General features: G+C 36.1%; 6 protein-coding genes across 10 annotated transcripts; 2 read left to right on the top strand and 4 right to left on the bottom strand.

The window, feature by feature from the left end:
• Nucleotides 1–782: 782 nt before the first annotated feature.
• On the bottom strand, nt 783–3,563 carry LOC111455058 (protein usf-like). The gene is made up of 5 exons (XM_023096582.1): nt 3,266–3,563; nt 2,176–2,318; nt 1,942–2,071; nt 1,651–1,842; nt 783–1,202 (listed from the first exon to the last, which is right to left on the bottom strand). Exons 1-5 carry the CDS (start codon nt 3,437–3,439, stop codon nt 993–995), a joined length of 849 nt encoding a protein of 282 aa, XP_022952350.1. The 5' UTR covers nt 3,440–3,563; the 3' UTR covers nt 783–992.
• A 653-nt stretch (nt 3,564–4,216) lies between these two features.
• On the top strand, nt 4,217–7,569 carry LOC111455057 (CCR4-NOT transcription complex subunit 9-like). 3 transcript variants are annotated; one of them, XM_023096581.1, is made up of 11 exons: nt 4,217–4,553; nt 4,973–5,044; nt 5,137–5,226; nt 5,461–5,503; nt 5,640–5,746; nt 5,969–6,064; nt 6,173–6,363; nt 6,472–6,541; nt 6,632–6,731; nt 6,844–6,866; nt 6,929–7,569. In XM_023096581.1, the coding sequence occupies exons 1-11, from the start codon at nt 4,374–4,376 to the stop codon at nt 6,974–6,976; spliced, it is 1,020 nt and encodes a 339-aa protein (XP_022952349.1). In that variant the 5' UTR covers nt 4,217–4,373; the 3' UTR covers nt 6,977–7,569. The 3 variants fall into 3 exon arrangements, with proteins under 3 accessions (XP_022952349.1, XP_022952347.1, XP_022952348.1); XM_023096579.1 differs by having other exon boundaries at nt 6,844–7,569; XM_023096580.1 differs by having other exon boundaries at nt 6,194–6,363; nt 6,844–7,569.
• Nucleotides 7,570–7,679: 110 nt separating this feature from the next.
• Nucleotides 7,680–9,893, top strand: LOC111455059. Of its 3 annotated transcripts, none has more exons than XM_023096585.1 (4): nt 7,939–8,060; nt 8,185–8,237; nt 8,371–8,394; nt 9,300–9,893. In XM_023096585.1, exons 1-4 carry the CDS (start codon nt 8,005–8,007, stop codon nt 9,644–9,646), a joined length of 480 nt encoding a protein of 159 aa, XP_022952353.1. In that variant the 5' UTR covers nt 7,939–8,004; the 3' UTR covers nt 9,647–9,893. The 3 variants fall into 3 exon arrangements, with proteins under 3 accessions (XP_022952351.1, XP_022952353.1, XP_022952352.1); XM_023096584.1 differs by having other exon boundaries at nt 7,978–8,060; nt 8,167–8,237; XM_023096583.1 differs by lacking the exon at nt 8,185–8,237 and having other exon boundaries at nt 7,680–8,060.
• A 16-nt stretch (nt 9,894–9,909) lies between these two features.
• Nucleotides 9,910–12,273, bottom strand: LOC111455056 (fatty acid hydroperoxide lyase, chloroplastic). Its single transcript, XM_023096578.1, has 3 exons — nt 11,639–12,273; nt 11,039–11,420; nt 9,910–10,686 (listed from the first exon to the last, which is right to left on the bottom strand). The coding sequence occupies exons 1-3, from the start codon at nt 12,212–12,214 to the stop codon at nt 10,040–10,042; spliced, it is 1,605 nt and encodes a 534-aa protein (XP_022952346.1). The 5' UTR covers nt 12,215–12,273; the 3' UTR covers nt 9,910–10,039.
• Nucleotides 12,274–14,414: 2,141 nt separating this feature from the next.
• LOC111455245 lies at nt 14,415–17,995 on the bottom strand. Its single transcript, XM_023096841.1, has 3 exons — nt 17,635–17,995; nt 15,056–16,357; nt 14,415–14,908 (listed from the first exon to the last, which is right to left on the bottom strand). The coding sequence occupies exons 1-3, from the start codon at nt 17,815–17,817 to the stop codon at nt 14,681–14,683; spliced, it is 1,713 nt and encodes a 570-aa protein (XP_022952609.1). The 5' UTR covers nt 17,818–17,995; the 3' UTR covers nt 14,415–14,680.
• Nucleotides 17,996–19,059: 1,064 nt separating this feature from the next.
• Nucleotides 19,060–20,970, bottom strand: LOC111455247 (ribonuclease 3-like protein 3). Its single transcript, XM_023096843.1, has 3 exons — nt 20,541–20,970; nt 19,461–19,604; nt 19,060–19,371 (listed from the first exon to the last, which is right to left on the bottom strand). The coding sequence occupies exons 1-3, from the start codon at nt 20,916–20,918 to the stop codon at nt 19,093–19,095; spliced, it is 801 nt and encodes a 266-aa protein (XP_022952611.1). The 5' UTR covers nt 20,919–20,970; the 3' UTR covers nt 19,060–19,092.
• Nucleotides 20,971–23,185: the final 2,215 nt, after the last annotated feature.

The following is a 23,185-nucleotide window of genomic DNA, read 5'->3' on the forward strand; positions in this document are numbered from 1 at the left end:
AAACTCTAAAACACACTTTTTCTTTCAAACCGTTTCAATGGACTCGGCTATAAACTTGGAAGGGAAGACTTGGCGAACAACACACTACTTTGAACTTCTTTTTTTTTTTCTTTTTTTTTTTTAAATTAATTTAAAAAAAAAAAAAAGATTGAGCAAAAACAAAAACCAGATGGACCAAATTTGGTTTTGGTTGAATTATTTTAACTTTTCTCCCTATGTTTTTCAAACCATTTTTATTTCTTCTCCCACCAATTACTTTTTTTTCTTCAAATAAAGTTTTTAATTTGGATTACAACATACTTCTTTGTATTAATTATTTTAATATTATGATTTTGAGTGTGTTCTTCAAAGTTTTAATTGCATTCTAATTTTCAGGATTTTTTTTAAAAAATATTTTAGAAGTTATTCGGAAAATATTCACTCTCGTCAATATTTGGCTTTATAAATCAATTTTAGATATTTAATATCTTCCATCAAAATATAAAGATACATTATCTAAATCTAGCAAACAAAATTTCAAATTAAAGATACTAAGAAAGTATCTCGTTTAACTATCAAATACTATCGAAATTAAAATTATCTTTAAAAAATTCGATTCTAAAATAGATATATTTTTTTATGGTTCAAATTATGTATGAAGTAATATGAATTTTAAATACAAAACATAAACATTAAAAGTCAACTAAAAATTTGAACGTTTCCCCACGTAGACATTATTTTATTGAAGCGGAGTATGAACACTTTTAATTTTAAAATTTAAAAATAAAAATGTAAATATTCTTTGAATTGAAATTGATACTTCGTTGACTTGTGAAAGATCATGTGTAGTGAGATGACAATATTAAATGACAGAAGACCCAGGAAGGAAACATAACTTTGAAATAGAGACACAAAACAGAGACCGTATTATTCAAGCAAGAGCAACCTTGATGAACCAAGAGTTACATTTCTCCTTAACAAACACTGCCCATGGATGCAAACAAAGTTCCTGTTCAAGCTGAGAGGTATCTTGACATCCAGGATTGGAAGCGAGACCATGCCAGTTCCACCGCGCTATCGTCCTCGTCCTCCATTCCCATGCTCTTCCTCCTCTTCACACCTTCTTCGGATCGGTTCATGAAAGCATGCCCACTTCCTTTATATATATGCACCTCATATGGAATTCCTGATTCTTTCAGCTTTTCCTCCAGTTTCTTGGCAGCCTGAAAACTCTAATCTCATTATCACTCTACCAGCTACATGTTCTTGTTGGCGTATTTTAACCAAAAACAAAATCCAACGCAAATTTTAACAGCAAGATTGTGTAACAAGACTCTAACAATTAAAAACAGTGTATGTCTTGTGTAAGAGTCTAAGCCCATCACTAGCAAATATTGTCTTTTGCTTAGAGAGAGGAACGAGGAACGAAGCCTTCCTTATAGGAGTGTAGAAATCTCTTCCTAGAAAAACGTGTTTTAAAAACCTTGCGAGGAAGTCCGAAAAGAACAATATCTGCTAGCAACGACCTATTAAACAGATCCTTCTCAATTCCACATTCAATAACTACCATCAAACTTTTGAAGGCCTTTTGCATTTCACATATGATTGAGTGACTACATGGAAGAAAGAAAAGGGAATATTTGACAGAAAGAATCGAGAGAAAAGTTCTACCGTCAAGTCGGAGAAGCCAACAAAAGAATCGAGCTCGCCAAAATGAGCCTGAATGGGTGCCTTAGCCTGGGCAGGATCTGCAAGCTCTGATGAAGGAACTCCATAGAATGAAACAACAGCATCAACCTCAGGGATCAAAACAGAACTTGCAATTGAAAGAGCACCCCCCATGCAGTATCCAGTTACACCAACCTGACATGATCCTAATATGTTTTAACTTTCTAGAGATATTATGGTCTCAAAATGGAGATTTTAGCCTACACTTCATCAGTATCCTAAACAGTTGAGTACCTTCTTAGAGCCATTACCCTTGAGCCAGTTAACTGAAGCATGTATATCCTTCACAGCACCTTGCCAGTCGAGACCTTCCATCAGATGTTGCGCTTCAGCAACATCTAACCCGACCTTACCTCGATACAAACTGTTATCAGCATAATGCAGCACAACCAAGGAGATCAATTAGATCATTGACATCATCATAACAGAAGAAAGAATTCATATTCCAAGAGAGAAAAGGCATCGTACTCGGGAATAAGTGCCTTGAAACCAGACCCAAGCTCAGATATCTTCACAGCATGATTCTTGACCTCATAATCCACTCCCCACCATTCTTGAAGAACAACAATTCCTGGGGCATCATCTCTCCCCACAACATAAGCATCAAATTCCTGCCAAAAGAAACAAAACTTGGAATGTTTAGTGAAAATTCCATGAATTCAAATTTCAAGTAGTTGAAATACCATCGAACTGAGCATCTCAATGCTCCAGTAAAACTAAGCGCAAGCTTGTTAAAATATTGATATAATTAATCTTAACTCATCATGTTAAGCTTTTTGGCTCAAAAGTGATTTAACATTGTATCATAGCAAGAAATCCCATGTTTAAACCCTGTAATGTCATTTCCTCCCTCAACTCAACTAATAATGATTTCTACTTGTTCACCTATGTGCCCACCCACCACTAGCAGATATTGTCCTCTTTGGGCTTTTCCTTTCGGGTTTCCCCTCAGCTAGGGAGAGGTTTCTACACCCCTTATACCCCTTGGGGCCTAATGCCCTTGCTTGCACACCGCACTCTTACCAGGAATGCTACTTTATTCCCCTCTCCAACCAACGTGGGATCTCACAATCCACCCCTTGGAGGCCGGCATATCTACGAGCGGTCGACTTGAGCTATTATTACATCACCTTCCTACAAATTTTCAACCGAGTGAAAGGAGTGTTGAAGTATTGCTTTCGAGCATTTTTGGGCTGAGTAGTGATTTGACAAAGCTTTAAGTGGACAACACAGGTCATTAAGGAATCTAGCTCTAGTTGCATTACAACACTAACCATAGCTACTCAATCCACTAATCGTTTCAAATAGCAAACCCCTTAATCATCTAGGGTTACAACAAATCAGGCCACAGGGTTAACTCCATTTCCCCTAAATTAAACACTGCCACAAGAATCCCACCGACCCATTAAACAAAGTAGGCGAATTCCCCCAAAAAACGACACCATCAATCTTTCCCAAACGGCAAACAGCAAATAGAATCATACCCAGATAAAGAAACAGAGAATAGAGGAAATCAAAGTGTGGGAAACATTAAAGAGCAAAACGGAAGTGAACTCACAGTGCCATCCCTCTCAATTTGGATTTTCTTGAAAGGGGAAGAAGCAGAAGCAGCCATGGAGCGGACTGAGAAGCGAGAAAGTGAGAAGCCTAGCTTGTGAGCAGTAGAGAAGATTGCCGTGGTCTTGAGAAGCGGCACCAGAGAAATGGAGGACCGTAAATTCGATAATAACATCTCTCAACGCCTTACACGATACAAGAGGATCCCTCAGTGCGTAGTCAAAACGCAGAGCAGGCGCGGGAGAAATGGGGAGCGGCGAGTAAAGGTAAAAGTGAGACTAAATGATGTCGGTTGCTTCGCCAACCGTCAACCCCCGAAGGTAAAGCCGAAGCAAATGCGGTACCACTAAACAGTTAATTATAATAATTACAATGACAAAAAAAAAAAAAAAAAATTATAATTCTTCTTGAGCATGCCTTATAATATGCATCATATTATATATTATTATTATTATTGGAAATAAGTAATTAAATGCTAAAAAAGATGAAGGAGTCTAATTATAGGTGATAATTTAATAAAATTAAATAAAGAAATAATTTTTTAGTATCTCACGGCGCAAATATTAAAGTAATTTAGAAAAAATACGTGGAATTTTGGAAAATTGTTATACCTAAGTAAAGATATGACGTGGAGTTTATTAGTTGGAGATTTAATAACTAATTTAATTTGTAATTATCTATCTTAACTGTGGTTAATTAAATTTATTAATATATGTTTCATTTTTTTTCTTCTTTTTAATCAAAACTTTTTATTAAATTTATTTTGTTTCATTAAATATTTCAAAATCTACAAATATATTTAAATAATTAATTTAGTAAATATATTTTGAGTTTTGAAAGAGGAAATTTGTGAATATATATTTGGTGATTAAAATTGAAAAAAGAAAAAGAAAAAAGGCGCAATAAATATTTGAGCTTGAATGGCCGGAGAAACCACTGGCGGCTATTGACAGTATAAAAGGCAGAGAATATGCAGGAAATGAGAGAATCGTGCTTCTTGGAAACCAATCCCCATTTTTCTGTTTCGATTCGCCACTTTCTTCCTCTGTTTTCTCAAATTCCAATTCCGTACTCTCACACAGAATCGCCCAAAATCAAAATCTCTGATAATGGCCACTCTTCCCGACTCTCTGTTCGGAGAACCGTCGGCTGCCGAGCGAACCACCGCGCCGAAATCCAACACTTCTCATCCTCCTAATTCAGACCTAAACAAGGTCTCTATTGAAAAGCTGATTCTCGCTCTCCACAACGCCCATACTCGCGAGCGTGCTTTGCAGCTTCTCTCTCAGGTACTGTCTGTAAATGATTCGATATATTGCAATCTCTCCGTTTACGTTGTTTGGTTTCTGGTGATGAGCAGGCGATCATACTCATACTCCAGATTTTTTCTCGCTCTAGGGTCAGAGCAAAGTAGGAACGAAAAGTTCATTGTTCACTTTTAATTCGCCTTGGACTCAAAGAATTATTTAAGATTTTGAGTTTTGCTCTTAATTTCCCCTATTTTCTTACAATGTTAAGATTATATACAAAAAGAACGTTAAAATTTCTGGCTCTGCCTTGGTTGTTGAGAAAATATTGAGATGGAATTGAGGTGCATTACAATCTAAATGTTGCATTCTATTCTTTTTCCGATGATTCAAACCTTGAGTGCCGTTTTCTTTTTCTTTTCTTTTTTTCTTTTCTTTTTTTGGTCTTTTTTTCTCATCAGAATAGGAGTAGGAGTGACGATTTGGCTGTTCTGATATGGCATTCGTTTGGTACGATGTTTACCCTTCTGAAGGTATGAACTCTCACTTGTGGCCATGTCTTTTCAGAACCATGTCAATCTTCAGGCTGAGTGATTCCTTTTGGGGATGTGTGCTGCAATTGTAGGAAATCATGGAAATTTACCCTTCGCTGTCCAAGCCCGACCTTACAGAAAGGGCTTCAATTAGGGTCTGCAATGCTCTTGCTCTTCTTCAGGTTATGATCTCTCATCATGCTTTATCTTTTTCGCATCAGATATGAACATGAATGAACAAAATTTGTATTGTTTGTTTGATATATTGAACTTGTGTGAAGCTCTGATTTCAATCCTATTTGAATACTGTATGTGAATCTTTCAATGCATGCATCATATCTCCATGGGTTAACTCATAATTCATTACTTTCAAATTTACCTTCTTACTTATGAATCTGTGTTCTTATCTTCTGCAGTGTGTGGCTTCTCACCCAGAAACAAGGGTGCCATTTATGAAAGGTAAAATCTCAGCAAAATTCGATTTATCTTTGACTTTTTCAAGCACGAATCAGTGGCTTTTTGAATTAGGTAGCGTTGATGGTCTGAGTTTTGCTGATTTTCCAGTGCTTCTGCTTGAATGTATATTATTTTGCAGCCAAGATCCCACTCTATTTGTACCCTTTCCTTAATACCACCATTAAAGAAAAGCCTCATGAATATCTCAGGCTCACAAGCTTAGGAGTAATTGGTGCACTAGTGAAGGTAGTCACTGGTTTCTGTTCTGTACATTTTGTTTTCTGTTCTATGGTGAACATCAACACTTGCTAACACGCACCATGATGGAATGATCACATTGAAACAAACTAATGAGTTCAATAACAAAAATTACAGGCGCACACACACAAAGTTCTGGTTTGGTTTGTTTTGTTTTGTAACTATGGAACTCTCTAATCGGTGAAACTGAAGATATGCAATGGTTTGCAGGTTGATGACAAGGAAGTAATTTACTTCCTACTCAAAACTGAAATAGTTCCATACTGCCTGCGATGCATGGATGTGGGAAAAGGCTTGTCGAAAACGGTGAGTACAACAAGATGAGATCATTAGCTGCGTTTCAAATATTGCTTTCTTAATAATGTCAAGCACCTTTATTACTAGGCTGTTACTCATAATCTTAACATCACCCAGGTTTCCACATTTATTCTTCAGAAAATTCTAATGGATGAAGAGGGATTGAGGTACTGCTGTCTCGTAGCTGATCGATTTTTCGCAATAACTAGTGCCTTGGAAACAATGATGGAAAAAATTTCAGAAGAACCCTCACAACGTCTGCTAAAACATATTGTTCGCTGTTATCTTAAGCTATCTGAAAGTCCAAGGTTAGCTAAAAGTTCCTCTGAAGGCTTTAAAATCTTCATAATTTGATTGGTTTTACCATTACTCTTGATATTACACCATTGATTCTGTGCTTGAAATTATCAATAAAGGGCTTGCCCGGGACTTGCTAAACTCCTTCCTCGGATGCTAAACGACAGCGCGTTTACCGACCTCCTTCGTGTAAGTTTTGCATCTACATTGGAAGTTTATCACATCAATTCCTTACATCCACTTCTGAAGCTTAAGCTATTATGAGTTTGTTACTTGCAGGATGATCCAACAGTCATGAGCTCCTTCCAACAGTTGCTTCGCAATGTACATGAGAATAGATTACGAGAGAATGAAGATGAATATGGCACTCCCAAAACAGGTTGAACAAATTATACATACATAGCTCTAACAATGAGTTGGTTCATCTTCCACATTTCTCTTTCATCTTCCACATTTCTCGTTCATCTTCCACATTTCTCTTCACTATGTAGATGACTCCTTAAAACTTAGTGTTAGGCTTATTTTCTTCCACAGGCTTTTGCTTTGCTACTTCTTTAATTCTCTGTTAAGTACAGAACGAAGGGGAATCTCATCTTGACTGTCACAATCTCTCCTACTAGTTGAACTTTGAGCTTAATTTGGTTTTTCAAAAAACTAGAGGTATAAATGGAATTAAAATTGTAACCGTTCAAGCCACCGCCAAGCCGATATTGTCTTTTTTGGACTTTTCCTTCCAAGCTTTCCCTCGAGCTTTTAAAAAGCGACTGGTAGGTGGAAGTTTTCACACCCTTATAATGAGTGTTTCCTTTCTCCGCATCTGATAGGTAAGGTTTTCACGTGTTTTATCCCCTTCTTCAACCAACACGAGATCTTACAAAAATGTATTTGATAAAAATTAAAATGTTACTTAATTTTTCCACCCAACTCTACTTGTAAGTAGAAGTTTTGACAATCTAAATTTTGAATTGGTTAAAATTAGTTTCACGTTTCAAGTAACTCTCAAACAAGTTTGAAAGTGACTTCAAACATGATTAAAGTGATTTTGAAATCAAACATGTTCAAATATTTCTTCTAAATCAATTTTTAATAGCCTGAGTTTAGTTTTTAACAAAAATTCGAGATTTAAATAGTTGGATGAACAATTTTTACTAATACTTGCCTGTGCAACTATGATAGCACATAGTAACATTTGTAGAGCTTAATTGAACCATCAAGATATTAAAAATATATATATATATATATGAAACTTTTCAAATTAAATCCAAAATACATGAACTCAAATCAAGCATTTAAAATTATATAATCTTTTTTATTAAAAAAAAAAAAATTAAACGCGGATTCCAGCAAGAGGGAGTTAGATTGTGATACCCAATCGAACTCTGATTCTTCACTTTGTTCGTAAATCCTGAAGACTGAAGAGAGAATCATTAGTTGCATCCCATCCCCACTTATTTATTTCAACTATTCACTCTCTGCAAATCCCTCCCGCTTTCTCCGATGGCAATTCAGGCCAGCTCCTGCAATCCCTCACTCATCAAGTTCGGATTGGCTTTGATCGCCCTCTCTATCGCCGGTTACATTCTCGGTCCTCCTCTCTATTGGCACTTCAAGGAAGGTTTAGCCGTCGTTACCCGCTCCTCTTCTTCTTCCTCATGCCCTCCTTGTTTCTGCGACTGCCCTTCTCAGCCCCTCATCACAATTCCCCAAGGTATCTTTTGGTTTCTCCTTTTCTTATGCTCAGATCCGATTAGATCTCTCCTGGGTTTCGTCTAACTTTGCCACTGGTTCGTTAATTTGGCGATTCGCTTTCTTAGATCTCGTTCTGGGTTTAGGTTGATTTTGTTCTGTTATGCTGATTTGCTTAAGGTTCCCTTTCCGCATATGGGTAATGATCTAATTGTTTATCTGATTATGTATGTGAACTTCTTCCTTGTAGATTGAAGTCATGCATGCCTTTCAATTACCCTTTTCTGGTTTTTGTGTAATCTGTTTACTTACTGTGGTTACTGTTTGTGCAGAATTGAGGAACACTACTTTTGGAGGTTAGTTTCACTTTCTTTCTCAAATGGGTATAATGTTTTTGCTTCATCATGACAAGTGATTCTGAACTTTGCAATATGAATATCAAAGATCTCAATATCTTAACCCCTTGATGATCATGAATTAGATTGTATTACCCTAAGAGGGCTATTTGCTGGTTTTTTCTTCATTTAAAGATTCTTCAAAAATTTCAGGAAAAATATATTTGTTGAGGTAGAATTTTGCTTCTAAGGTTTTCTTAGACTGTAAATAATGGTTCTGGAGTTGAAAGGTGAGACTGAGTGTTTGAAACAAAACTGCAAGATAAATGGACGAAGGAGCATGAAAGATCTAAAAATTGCCTTCTTAATATGTTTTATTGTCAAGTTTCGTAAGTGTCTTTGTGTGAGAACTCACATCGGTTGGAGAGGAGAACAAACGACGCATTCCTTATAAGGGTGTGGAAACTTCTCCCTAGCAGACGCGTTTTAAAACCGTGAGGATGACGACGATACATAACAGGCCAAAGTAGACAATATTTGCTAGCGGTGGGCTTATTATGCTGTTACAAATGGTATCAGAGCTAGACACCGAGCGGTGTGCTAGCGAAGATGCTAGGCCCCTAAGGGGGTGGATTGTGGATCCCACATCGGTTGGAGAGGGGAACAAAGTATTCTTTAGAAGGGTGTGGAAAGCTCTCCCTAGCAAACGCGTTTTAAAACTGTGAGACTGACGGCAATACGTATCGGATCAAGGCGGATAATAGCCCTTTGGATTTCTTTCCTCACATTCACATCCTACTCAAACTGATATTGCTATCACCTTCCTTTCAGTATGACATGGAGGAGATGTGTATTAGATATTTTTTTTTCTTCACTTGACCGATAAACTTCGACTACTAGATCGTAATAACTCGTGCATTTTGCAGATTGTATTAAGCACGATCCAGAAGTGAGTCAAGACACAGAAAAGAACTTCGCAGACCTATTGTTAGAGGAGCTGAAGCTAAAGGAAACCGAAGCTTTGGAAAATCAGCGCCGTGCTGATATGGCTCTGCTCGAGGCAAAGAAGATGACATCTCAGTATCAAAAAGAAGCAGACAAGTGCAATTCTGGGATGGAAACATGTGAAGAAGCTAGAGAGAAAGCTGAAGCAGTATTAGCTGCACAGAAGAGATTAACAGCAATGTGGGAGCAAAGGGCTCGCCAAAGGGGTTGGAAAGAAGGCATGGCTAAGTCTCGTACTCAAAAACAACCAAATATTCAAACTGCATAGACAGAGCTTTCAAACAGTAACACTTCCTTCCTCACCTTTTTGTTTTCATATATATATATATATATATATATATCTTCTGGTAGTAACTTAAATTTTACTCGGCGTCACGACGAAGAAATAGATTGAAACGATTCTTGTTTAGCTAATTGAAATGTCAATTACCATTGTTAGTGAATCATAAGAAAATGTTCATCTGGTTTGTCATCTTTCTTGTCAATTTAAAAAGATTTGTGGCTATTTAGTTTCAGAGTTTAAAAGGGTCTGAATTTTACCTTAATTTGTATTTATTTATTTATTTATTCATTCCAAATGTTCCCATTTTGGATCGAACTTGGGAATCATACATAAGAAAGGCATGATGTAGAAGATTGCAGCTCTGAGTATGATTCACTTTCAATTAGGCTTTTGGAGTGCTGTAATCGAGCCGCCCTCCCCTGCAATTGAATCATACCTTCGAAATATGTAAGCCACAAATACCACCGCCGTCAGCACCACCAAATCCTTCGCTGCACATTGCTTGTTATGCTCGCTGCTCATCCCCGTCTGCGGCCCGTTTGACCAGAACAGATAATCCAGCAGCGCCGCCCCTTTCTCCTCCCTGAACCGGTCCGGCTTAAACGCCTCCGGCTCCTCGAACACGTTGGGGTCCCTCATCACCAGCGGCTGATACCCACAAAGCAGCTCTCCCTTCTTGATCTCGAACACTGCATCGTGCGAACTTAGCTTGAACTCCTTCCTCGCTCTCGCGTATTGGGTCGGAACCGGCGGGTCCAGCCGGAGCGCCTCGTACACGAGGGAGTAAACCAGCTCCATCTCCTTCACGGACTCAAATGTCAGTCCCGACCCGGATTTTGCCCTCACTTCGTCGACGATTCTCTGTTGTAAGCCGGTTCTGTCGTTGAGTATACGGTCCATTAGAACCGGAAGAAAGAGGCTGAATCCACCGTAGGCGTTGAATCCTAAGGTGAAGATAAGATTGTGAATGGCTTCTTCCTTCTTCAACCCGAACTCGGAAACGCCTCGCTGCACCACTTCTTCCCCTGTTTTACAAATTATAAAAATAAAAAAACTACTTTTAATTTTATATTTTCACCACAAAATACATAAAATTGAAGATTTTAATTTTTTATAAATTTATTGAAGTGATGTGACATTAGAGTTGATAGGTAGAAACAAATAAATTCATAAGAAGATTCTAATTAGAAAAAGGAGAAATTATTGAATTGAAAGATGTTAATTATTATGGAAATGTCTGTAAAAATTATAAACATTAAAATAAAATAAAAAAAGAGAAAACTATCTAAAATAATAAATAAAGTTAAAAGTTCCAATTCTTTTTACTATAAATATTGAGCCAACAATATTTTGTCAAATATTTTATATGGGTGGTACCTTCCTTTTCGATGAAATCGTAGAGTCTCCGGTAGCGGCCGGCGATGGGGAAGAAGGGTAATCGGAAAGAATGGAGGAAGATTTCCTCGAGGGGCTGTAAAATGCCGAGGTGGATGGTGGGGACGAGCTGGAGGCCGAGCCAGATGATGACGTCGATGTAGGCGGATTTCGCCACTTCCGGTGATTTTGCAGTATCGGCGCCGGCCAGGGTTTTGGAGAAGAAATTGAAAAGAGCTGGTTGGAGAAGGTTTCTGTAGGTGGATTTTTGGTTGTTTGCGATTTCGGATTCAATGCCGTCCCAAAACGTGGAGAGGTTGGATTCCAGCTCGGGTATCCAAATCTTCGAGCTCCGCCGCAGGATGTCTATGGTGAAGTTCTTAATCTGGGAGTAAAATTGGAACGAGAAAATTAATTATTGAAATGAATGATTTGGAATCTGCAATTAATCATTGAAGAAGACAGAAAGAGATGGAGTGGTTGGGGATTCATATCTGAAATTTTAAAAACGCATACAAAACAGATGAAATAATCCAGAGCCACGAATATTTTGGATCAGAGTAAAATGGGGGGAAATTTCTCAAGTTGAAACCCTAATCGTACCTTCGAGTGTTGAGATTCCGACGGATCCAAATAGGCACACATTCTCATGTTCCCGGTGAAGCTAGTGCTGGGCATGAAATCGCCGACCAGAACATTCTTCTTCTCCACTACCTCCATGTCGAACAGATGCGCAAACGACTTGCAATCGAGAACCGCAATCACTTTCGGATCGCTTAAGAAGAAGGGGAACGACGGAGGGACATTCGTCCTGAAAACCGTGCTCCGATTCTTCTCGATCCGACTCCTGAAGAACTTGTCCGGTCCTTGAAACCAGAAGTAATCGAGGCGGTCGGCGATGGATCCGAACAGCGGCAAGCCATGACTGCCGGGGATGTTTTTGAGCGGCAAAGTGACCGGCGGCGGGGATATTGACGAAGGGATGGAAGGCACTCCGCCGGAGGCCATGGCCACCATCGTAGACATGAGATTTGTCGGAGCGTTTTGAGAGTGAAGTACAGGACGGTGAGATTGGTTGAACCTTGCCGTTCCCGGTAGACTGATGGAGGGAGATTTAAGAGGAGTTTTGTTAAGCAATTGGGGGAGACGAAGAGGGAGAGTGACGTGGCTATTGATCATTTGCTAAACATTAATAAAGATTACAAAATGTGGATAAATAACGGGAATGTCATGGAGTCAAAGACTTTTCCTTTTTTTTTTTTTTTTTTTTTTTATTCGTCCAAAATTATTGGGGTGATAAAATTATAATTATAATTATTATTATTGAATAATAAACTCAATTTAACCCCTCCTTGACACATGGCTTATTGTCGGCCTCTAATACCATTTATAACCGTCAAAACCCATCGTTATCAAATATTGTCTGTTTTGGCCCATTATGTATCATAGTCGGCATCACGGTCTTAAAACATGTCTACTAGAAAAAAGTTTCAACACCCTTATAAAAAATGTTTTATTCCCCTCTCCAATCGATGTGAGATCTTGTAATCCATTCCCTTTCGTAGCTCATCATCCTCGTTGGCACTCATTCCCTCTCCAGGGATCTCACAATCCACCCTCCTTTGGGCCAATGTTCTCACTGGCACACTGCCTCATGTCTACTCCCTCTTGGGTTCAGTGTTCTCGCTGGCAAATCACCCAATATCTTAATCTAATACTATTTGTAATAACTCAAGCCCACCACTAGCAGACATATTGTCCTTTTTAAGCTTTCCTTTCCTAAAGTTTGTAAAATGCATCCATGATATGATGTTATTCACACGTGGTCTATTAAAATATATATATATATTTATATATTATTTATTTTAAAGTTATATATTTCTTTTAAAGATTTCATCTGCTTGTATTTGTGGATTTTTCTTATAATTTTATTTTATATTTTGGAGGGATTTTTTTTTTCCGAATGCCAACAAAATAAAAGTGGCAACGGAATGTAATGAAATTGGCAGTGTCCTTGATATTTTTGAGATGGGAAAACCTTTCTAAATGAATTTGAAACCACTTATTTAAATATTCACGCTACACAAATAAATCCTTTTACAACAAATATATATATATATATATATTTCAAATACTTTTCAATTTGAAATTAAAACAAAAAAACAAAATAAAAGGAGTTGGATTTCTGGTGCGTCAATATATTGATGTTTTGTTTGGTTAGATATGAAGTGAAATTTTTACATTGGTAACCAAAATGGTTGTGTTATAAGTTTAGCTTGAAATTAATTTAATAAACAAATAAAAAAGGGTTACCAGCTAACAGACATGTGAGCTAACAATAATAAATATACATTTAATACCATTTTTTTTCAATATAATTAGTAACAACTAACAATAATTCACTTTTATTTTAGTGTCTTAAAAATGAGAGAGATTAATATTTTCAAATTATTCAAAATAGATATATATTGTTCACATTTATCAATTACAGTTTAATTTGTTTGTTTTTACTTTTTTTTTTTACATAATTATTCCGAGTTACATAATAAACAACTATTTTTAGAATTGAAAATGAGAAAATGAGAAAATAACCCAATTCAAAGGTCATCTAAGCTGTCATGGTATGTGAAAGCATTAATTGGGGCAGTGTGGGAGCCTCCTAAATGCGGCCCTACTCCGGTGTTTTGAAACAATTTAATTCATATTTTTAAATTTAATACAAATTTTATTTTTATTGTAGCTACTAAAACCTGGAACAAAACGCTTTTGTTTTTATTTATTTGAAATTTACCTAAAATTTTCAATTGTAATAAGAGGGAAGAAATTTTAAAAATTAGAAACTACGGCTTTCCTTGTAGTAGGAAGAGGTTAGATCTCATAATTCACTCTCTTAAAACGTGCTCGCTAATACACTGCTCGATATTTGGTCTAATACCATTTGTAACTGTTGGATGATGAAAGTTCCACATCGACGTCCTCCTAATACACTGCTCGATATTTAGTCTAATACCATTTGTAACTGTTGGATGATGAAAGTCCCACATCGACTAATCTAGGGAATGATCATGGGTTTATAAATAAAGAATACTCTCTCCAAACAAAGTCATAAGAGCTCATGTTCAAAGTTCAAAGTGGGGAGAGGTATAGTAATCCAATCCATTGCTAGCATATTGTCTTCTTTCAGATGGGTAAGTGCAGAAAAAACAAGAAGCAAACCCAAAATTTGCCCCAACACCGTACGAGAGTGAAGGTAAGTGCAGAAAAAACAGATGCAGAATAGGCCCTCCTAATTCAATGTTGGCCATCTTGTTCAAGTTCCCTTTGAGATGGGCAATCCCAAATTTGTCAAACCCATTTGTTGTACTTAGAAACAAACAGATAAACTGCATCTTGCTGAGTTCCAAGCATTATATTACTGTACAATAAATTGCAAGCACTATATTATACACTAATTTCATGATGTCATTGCCAATGTTTATCCACAACAATCTTTAAATTCCTAGCTGAGGGTGTTCAAAGAATAAAACCATGCAACACTTGCTACTAAACTCACCAATTTATTCGACCATTCCATTGCATCTCTGCTAATATCCTGCCATGTTGACAATGTTGATATCACATAGCTCTTGCAGGCTGCACCAGAAATTAGCTCTTTTGATGAACAGCGATTTGATGGATGTCCATCTCCTTCAACATCACTGCACGTCCACAAGAATCACATGGCGCTGTTCTAGACCCACAAATGCTTTCATGCTCAGACAGCCCTCTCAGTCTGTCTCGGATGTCCATAGCAGAACTTCCAGCTTGAACCATGTCCCCGCAGAACTGACATGTGATCAGGCGCAGTGGGCAAACCAACGCTTGATGTTGCACCTGTCAACAATACATTGAAGGAAATTTTTGTTTACAACGATAGTAATGGGATGCCTTCGTGAACTAACAAAGAAAATCTTGACTGACACATTTGTAGACTAAATCAAGAAAGATTCATCAGGAAAAGCACAAAGATTAGCTGCTTACCATCTCTTCTTTCTCAAGGACTACTCCACAAGCACATTTGAGTGGTACATGGAACACCTTGTCGTGCTTCTCCATCTCACTTTTCTGAAGAGCTTGTCCACATTTATCACAATGCACATGATTCTTAGCCTCTTCGACTCTAAGGACCACGCCACAGTCAGCATGCTTGCAAACAAAGTTGTGTCTACTGCAGTAAGCTTCATGCAAAGCTATAGTTCGACTGGGTATGTAATGCTTGCAATTCCGACATTCTGCAGTATCCTGGTCTATAAATGTTGATGAAGAGACTTCCTGTCTACCCACTTTATGGTTCGTGACATCCTCGATACTCACTGTGATTTGGTACTTTGAAGTTCCCTTAAATCCATAGACTCCAATGCTATAAGTACCAGCCCCGAAGTTTTTATCTCTAGAGTTAAGGATTAGGACCTTTGAACCAATATCATGCGAAGACCAAGAATGCTGGTGCTGAGTAGGAAATATGAGAGGATGCTTAGAAATGTAAATGTTTGTATCTCCTTCATTAGTCTCAACTTCAAACTTTACTTCGACCCTTGCATTTCCGGAAGAAATTACATCCCATATATCGTTGTCTATGGAGAATTTGTAATATGAATAACACCCTTCCTCAACCATACCAGACTCCTGCTTCTTAAAAGTTAGCAGCTTGAGAACATGCTGATCCATGGTTCCAGAGGGTGAATCAGGACCAACTATGTCAACCTCAATATCTGTTTCTAAAACGGATATACTAGAAGATGGTTTCAACTCAAGAACATTTAACTTGTATGTAAGCTCCCCATAGACAACAGTCAGAATATCACCTTGAGAAAGGGTGGCATGCTGACGAAGACTTGTCTCAAGGATAGCTTTGGGATTTGGCAAGTCCAAAAATCCTATACCTTCTGGTTGCAGCTTTGCATAGGTTCCTTTGGGTAGCCACACATAACGCACTTCAACTAATGGTTTCGTGGAGGAGTCATCCAGAAATAAAGTTCGCCAAACATGAGGAGGTAGTTCAACAAAACCTTCGGCGGCAGTAAACTCCAACACACCTGATCGAGTGGTTCTGTGAGTCTTTTCTTCAGTGACGTCCGAGTCAGAAGGACCTTCTTGATGTACTACCGACAGTTGGAAGTACACAGGTCCCTTATCAAAAGCACCTTGATCAGACAATTCGGTGAAACCAGAAGGGGGCAACTTGATCTTGTCTCCATTACCCTCATAAGGTATAGCTTCTAAAACACGGTAAAAGGTAATTCCTCTTCCCGCAAGCAAGGATTCCTCCATTAGTTGATCAGCCTGGAATGTTCACAGCCTTTGTCAAAAGGGAAAGTGGAAAATCCATGCGTAAAAAAGTGGACAATTGGCAAAATGCCATTTTGGAGAGAAATTTTCAAACTCTAAAATTCATTCTACACGAATACCTATTAACAACACCAGGCAATATAAGGTGAAAATGTCCAAGTTAAACAACAACAATCGTATGGAGAACAAACTACAGCTCTATATCAGGTGATAATTTATAACACATTGATCCTACGTAATTTTCAATTTTTATTAAGTTTCATTCAATACATATCTTTTAGTTAAGATTTTTACACATCCAAAAGGGACCATTTGTCTGCACTATGTCAGCCAAATTTCGACTTTCCATGAAGAAAAGCCAAACAAGATATTAACTTTTCTAGGACTCTTGAGTTCCATACAACTTACGACAATAATAGTTCTTACAAACAATCTTTAAAAATTGTTCCCCCAATCCTGTTATGTTCAGCCTTCTTCCTATGAAATAGATTAAGAGATCATTAAAAATTAGTTTTTGAGCTAGAAATCAGGCTCCAAATATCCTTTTTGAAGAAATAATCCTTTCCTTACATAGATCACTCTCTTTTGTATAAAAAAACTTTGAAGTCAGCTTCTCCCCCTCTTTTTAGCAGATTAGTAATCTCACCATCATCTAACAAACACGTTCACAAAACCAAGCCAGGAGGCATCATGCCAAGCAAGTTAAGCACAAAAGAGGCAACAAAAGCACGTCAACATTCAAGTACATCCCTTTCCCATTCCACAGTCGTTGAAAGTTTTCTAAGTTGTGAACGTTTAGGAGAGCGCATTCTAAATGTTTCCATATCCCGAAAACATCAACCTGGACACAACCGAGGAGCCAAGAATTTTGAAACAACAATAAATACGCTCAGCCATTGCGTTTATTGGGCGATTGCAATTGCATTTCAAGAGACTCAAATACAAGGAACGAACGAATTTTCCTTGCTTTAATCCCTCCAGACAACAAAATAGTCTAATTATCTATCGAATAAATGGATAACAAAACAATATAACCATCTGAGAATAGAGAATGCTTGAAAGCTCGCAGTCTGGATTCAGAACCAAATAGCTTCTTCAGCAATCCAAGAAACAAAAGAGAAAACACAAGAGATCAATGCGTATGCGACCACCATTCACAAGCAAAAAAATCCATCAACATAAACATAGAATCACGATCGACATATCCAAACAAATCGGGCATATAACTCAAAATCTAGAAAACGAAAAAAGAATTCAGCTGTAGAGAGCACCTTAATTCGGGCCTCGGCAGCATCGAGACGTCTTGAAAGTTGAGCCGCTTCAATGGCTTCTCGTTGCTTTCTTGCCTCTTCTTTAGCTTTCCTTTCCCTCTGCACTTTTCGTCTAGCCATCTCCTTCCTTTCCTTCTGCTCTTTCTCGAGCTTCTCTCTCGCCATTCTAAGCTCGAAATCCATCTCCTCCTAATCTGCGCCCTCTTCGTAGCTGAATCTCTCCCCGTGCAAAACTTATATCCGATCGGAAAAAATAGCGAAATTGAAGATTGTTAGGTTGGATTTGGAAGTATTTATGAATTTTTCAGGTGAGGAAACGGAGACGAAAGCTTCCGACTTCCAGAAGAAAAACCAAATCGGATTTTTTGAGCGTCAACCATGGACGGTGGATGGGTCGTAATTGGGCTTGATTCTGGAAGCTTCGATGACCCGGCCCATTTCCCAATTTAGGGCCCAAAAAATGCTTATCATGAAGGAGAAATTTATAACAAACGTGCCTTCCTTCCCACACAGTTTAGAAGGAAATTAAAGAACATTCGGCCTAATACGGTTCCTAAAACAAAATTAATAAAACTTTTTAAGGCTTTTTGCTTATGAATTTAATAGGTCACCAAAAATTTCATTCCAATTCATGTTCTATATTTTAATTTTGTTTTATTTCAACTTTTAATTTTTTATCTATTAAATTATTGATATAATAAAAAAATATCTATTACATAGAAAATTTATTTTTATACCTAGTCAGACTTTAAACTTTGAATGTTTGTCTTACATTAAATGCAAAAAAAAATTTCCTTGAAAACGAAATCTAAAAATTGAGGCATTTTTCAACGCTTTCAGATTTAAAATTTAAAAATCTTGAAAGCATGGAATACACCACTTTTGACAAAATCGTTCCGTGATAAAAGTCTCACGTAGGCTATTTTAGGGAATGATCATGAATTTATAATCAAGGAATATTCTCTCCATTGGTATGAGGCGTCTCACGTCGGCTATTTTAGGGAATAATCATGAATTTATAATCAAGGAATACTCTCTCTATTAGTACGAGGCTTTTTGGGGAAGTCCAAAGCAACGCCACGAGAGCAAAAAGCTATGAGAGTTTATGCTCAAAGTGGACAATATTATACCATTGTGAAGAGTCGCGTGATTTCTAACATGGTATCAAAGAACTCCAAAATTAAGAAGAGACTCACTTTGTTCGAAGGGATGTGTTGGTAGATGAAAGAACCAAAATTACGTGCTTCCAATTTTGATATATATATATATATATCAAAACTTTATACTTTATTAAAAAAATAAAAATAAAAATAAAAAATAAAACTCTATAAATTACTTTGGAATTAACACTAATTTGAAAGAGATAAAAGAATGATTAATTAATAAATTTAAAAAAGAAAAAAGAAAAAAAAAAGAAAAAAGAAAAAGAAAGGGGGAGTAATTATAATTAGGAATAGATTACATAGGTTGACAAGGTTCATTAAATTGGCCAAGAATTGTGTGGAAGTTATCCAAAGCATCTTTTGCAGCTCGATTTTGTGCAATGAGCTTCTTCCCATAGCTTCCTTTTCCAACCAGCTGCTTGTCTATCAAAACGTGGATCTCCTTTCTTTCTTCCCACAAGTCCACGAATTCCCACTTCAGGTTCCTTTTTTGACACATTTCAGTCAGCTCAGTCATCGGGTGCCTTTTCATGGTCTTCAATGTTATCAATGGCTCCATTAGACCCTTGAATATCTACACAAATCAAACCATCCTATACTTCAATCAAAACTTACCATTATAACTCAAAATTTTCATCCTTCTTCTTCTTTAAATGTATTTACCGTCCAAACTGTGTCGATCGAGTTACTATCTGTGAAAACTGCTCCGATGCACGATTCAACTATGTCCGCTAGAATCTTTGGAGCTTTAATCAGTCCGTTCGAATGCAATGGGTACTCCTCTATATTCTTACTAAACTCTTCTATCTGTCGTCGCACACACAAAATTTAAATTAAAAATTGGATTTACATGTTATTCCAAAAAAAAAAAAGACAAAGACAAAAAGGGAAAAAATAAATTATTCTATTTTAACCTATAATAGTTTTTTTTTAACAAATGATTTTTAAAATTTAATTTTAATAAAATAATAGAAGAAATAGGGTTTCAAAACAATTAACGCTACATTTAATTTTCACGTTAATTAATAAGATTCAAATATTTCAAAAGAATAAATGTAAGAGCATGCCCTAAACCGCAATTAATTTTCATGAATTATCACGCATTTTTAATTAATTAATTACTATTACTGTCACTTTATATTTCGTTGAATCAACTAAAAAAATTGTTTACCTTTATATAAAAAGAATTAAACGAATATTGACTAATTTAAATCAAACATAAGAGGTTTTTCCAAAAAGAACAAAATTCAAAAGCAATTTTAGGAAAGAGATGGAATATATTTCTCTCCGATTTTACTACTAAAATTGCACAAAAATATATATATATAAAATAAAGATTTTGGAAAAGGAAAAAAAAAACCTTAGAAAAAAGAACGAAATTATATTTAAAAAATAATGGTTATGGAAAAAATTTATGATTAAAATCGAATTAATTATATTTTCAAATATCTAAATTTTAGTTCATATAATTTTAATAAATCATAAATTATTAATCAAATACTCAAATTGTTTGAATTAAATTTAGGCGATAAAAAATATATTTAAGATTTAAGATTTTGAAACAAAAATTTAAGAATTGAAAATTTTTAAAAAGATATAAAATTGAAGAAGGAGAAGGAGAAAAGAAATATCGTAATTAGTGGGTTGGTTAACAGTTAATGATCATAATTATGAAAGAAGAAAACAGAGGAAATCCAGAGAAATCGATGAAAACGATGAAAAATCAAAACAATCGGTACTTACTTTCTGATCAAGATCAGCCTTGTTGTGGCGAAGATACCGATGAAATCCATGTGTAATCGCAACACGAGCCAGCTTTTCGGTGTCCACATTCGCCGCTCGGAGACGAGTCAGTGTACCGGGCGACAGATTAGGATTCGAGAAGTATTGCTCTCTGGTTATTAGAAAATTCAACACCGAATCGCCTACGTACTCCAATCGCTCGAACGACGAGCAATTTTCCGGCGAATACGACGCGTCTGTGAAAGCCTCCTCCAGCAATCTCTTGTCTCGAAATTCGTACTTAAGGATAGCTTCCATTCCGTCCAGACTCGCCGCCGTTGACTCGCCGCCTCTGCCTTCCTGCTTCAACAAATCGCCGCCGTCTCCCCCTCCTTCCATGAAGGAAATTTAGGGATTCTGGAACGAATTTTAATTTAATTCCGTCTATTCTTTTTCTGTAAGTGTATGAAATATCTGTCGTCCTTCCGCCCCTACAAAGGTCAAGAGACACCGTATTTATACAAGCCGTTTATATTGAATATTTATTTGATAGACTATTTTAAATTATATCTAATTTATTAAATTTAAATTTGATTTATCTTTAACTTTGGAAAAAATATTTTCGAATTTTTATTTTATCTTTTCTGGTGATTCATTTGATAGACTATTTTAAATTATATCTAATTTATTAAATTTAAATTTGATTTATACTTTTGAAAAAATATTTTCGAATTTTTATTTTATCTTTTCTCGTGATAATGACAATATTTATTTATTTAAGTTGAATAATATATATTAGTTAAAAGAAGACTTTTTCTCTACCTAAATACAAAATAGAGAGGACCTTATCAACAAGAGGGAGAGAAATAGTCATGTATGAGGGATTAATAATGTTATTATTATAGAGTTGAGAATCATGTGAAATCAATAAATACATTTATTTTCCTTTTTGAAAAAATAATTACTAACATATATCTAAGTTTATTGGTCCTTATTACAAAAAAAATATTTATATTTAGGGCAGATTTTTTTTTCCATATTAATTAGATTGAAATAAAATAAAATAAAATATGAAAATACTGTTTTAACCCCTACTAAAATAAAAAATACTCTCAATCTCATCATTGGGCCTGTGACCCAAGGTCGCCCTAGTATATGTTGATCAAGGCTTAACTCAAGCCCAAAGTTTGTCTTACTTATATTTATTCATAATTAATAAAAATATTTTGAAAAGTGAATGAGCCACCTGTATATACAACCGCTAGACCATGAGCATAGCTAAACGTTAGATTACTATCACCCATATATAGACATTGTTTTAAGCACATTAGCTCGGGCTAGGCCGAGCTTTAGCCTACACATTTTATGGTTGAATTAGATTAGGTTCGTTCAATGATGAGGGTGAGCTACCACCGTTGGAACACCACGGCAACCTTCATCACTAGTTATCGCTGCCATTACTGTCACAAATTTTAATAAGCAACCTTCATCACTAGTTATCGTTGCCATTACTGTCACAAATTTTAGTAACGTTATTGACTGTCATTAGAGATTATTGACCTCACTCCACTGTTGTGGTTGTCGACTATCGAACAGTCGAATATTGTGTTTTAAATACAAATTTAAAATTGGTATCAATTAAGAGATTTATGTTGTGTTATGAAAATAATTTAATTGAATAGTTAAAACATCTATTTTTTTTTTTTAAGAGATTATTAATTTGAATGTTTCTCCCGAAAATACCTTAAAATGAATTTTTTTTTGTCGGAGGATTAATAAAAGAATCCTTGTAAAATGAAAAATAAAGATATATGTGTAACGAAAACTATGGGGCATGAGATCCAACATTGGGGCATATTGATGAGATCCAACGTTGAACAACTATCTAAAAGAATCAAAAGCCTTCCCCTACGACTACCTTCACCCCACCCCAATAAAGACCTCTCACTGTAGTATGCAACAATAAGATATAAGTTTTTGTAGCACGTTACACTGAAGTCATGGGTGAGAATTGGTCCTATGTTTCTAATGAAACCCATTCTAAAGGTGTGACGGGCTGTGTGTACCTTTTTGTAGCACGTTACACTGAAGTCATGGGTGAGAATTGGTTCTATGTTTCTAATGAAACCCATTCTAAAGGTGTGACGGGCTGTGTGTACCGGACCCTGGTACATATTCACCACTCAAATTCGTTAAAAGAATTTATAAGATGTGATTAAAATGAAACCCTTATTAATTGAATGCATTAATTAAAAAATTCCAAATTTGGAGAAGACAGTATATAATGTCTCAAAGTTATGGGTATACCAACCATCTGTTTGTCCCCTTTTTCCATCTCTTTATCACACTTCCTTTTTACATCTCATTCAATCTTCTTTTTAATTATATATATATATATATATATATATTGAAGGTAGAAAATGAAGTGAATAATTATACTGAGCATAGGATTATTATTGAGTTGAGATTTTCCCTTCACCAACTTCTACTTTACTCCATCATAAACCCTCATTATGGTCAAAATTCTCAACTTTTTCAACTTCTATATATATATATTTGTATATGTTGCAAATTCAAATTCTGATGATACGATTATAATATTATCTTTCGAATAAAATAAAAAATACATATATAATCATTAAAAGAAAAGAAAAAGGTAGCATAAT

The sequence above is a fragment of the Cucurbita moschata genome, unplaced genomic scaffold (assembly GCF_002738365.1).
Source record: "Cucurbita moschata cultivar Rifu unplaced genomic scaffold, Cmos_1.0 Cmo_Scf00017, whole genome shotgun sequence".
Lineage (NCBI taxonomy): Eukaryota > Viridiplantae > Streptophyta > Magnoliopsida > Cucurbitales > Cucurbitaceae > Cucurbita > Cucurbita moschata.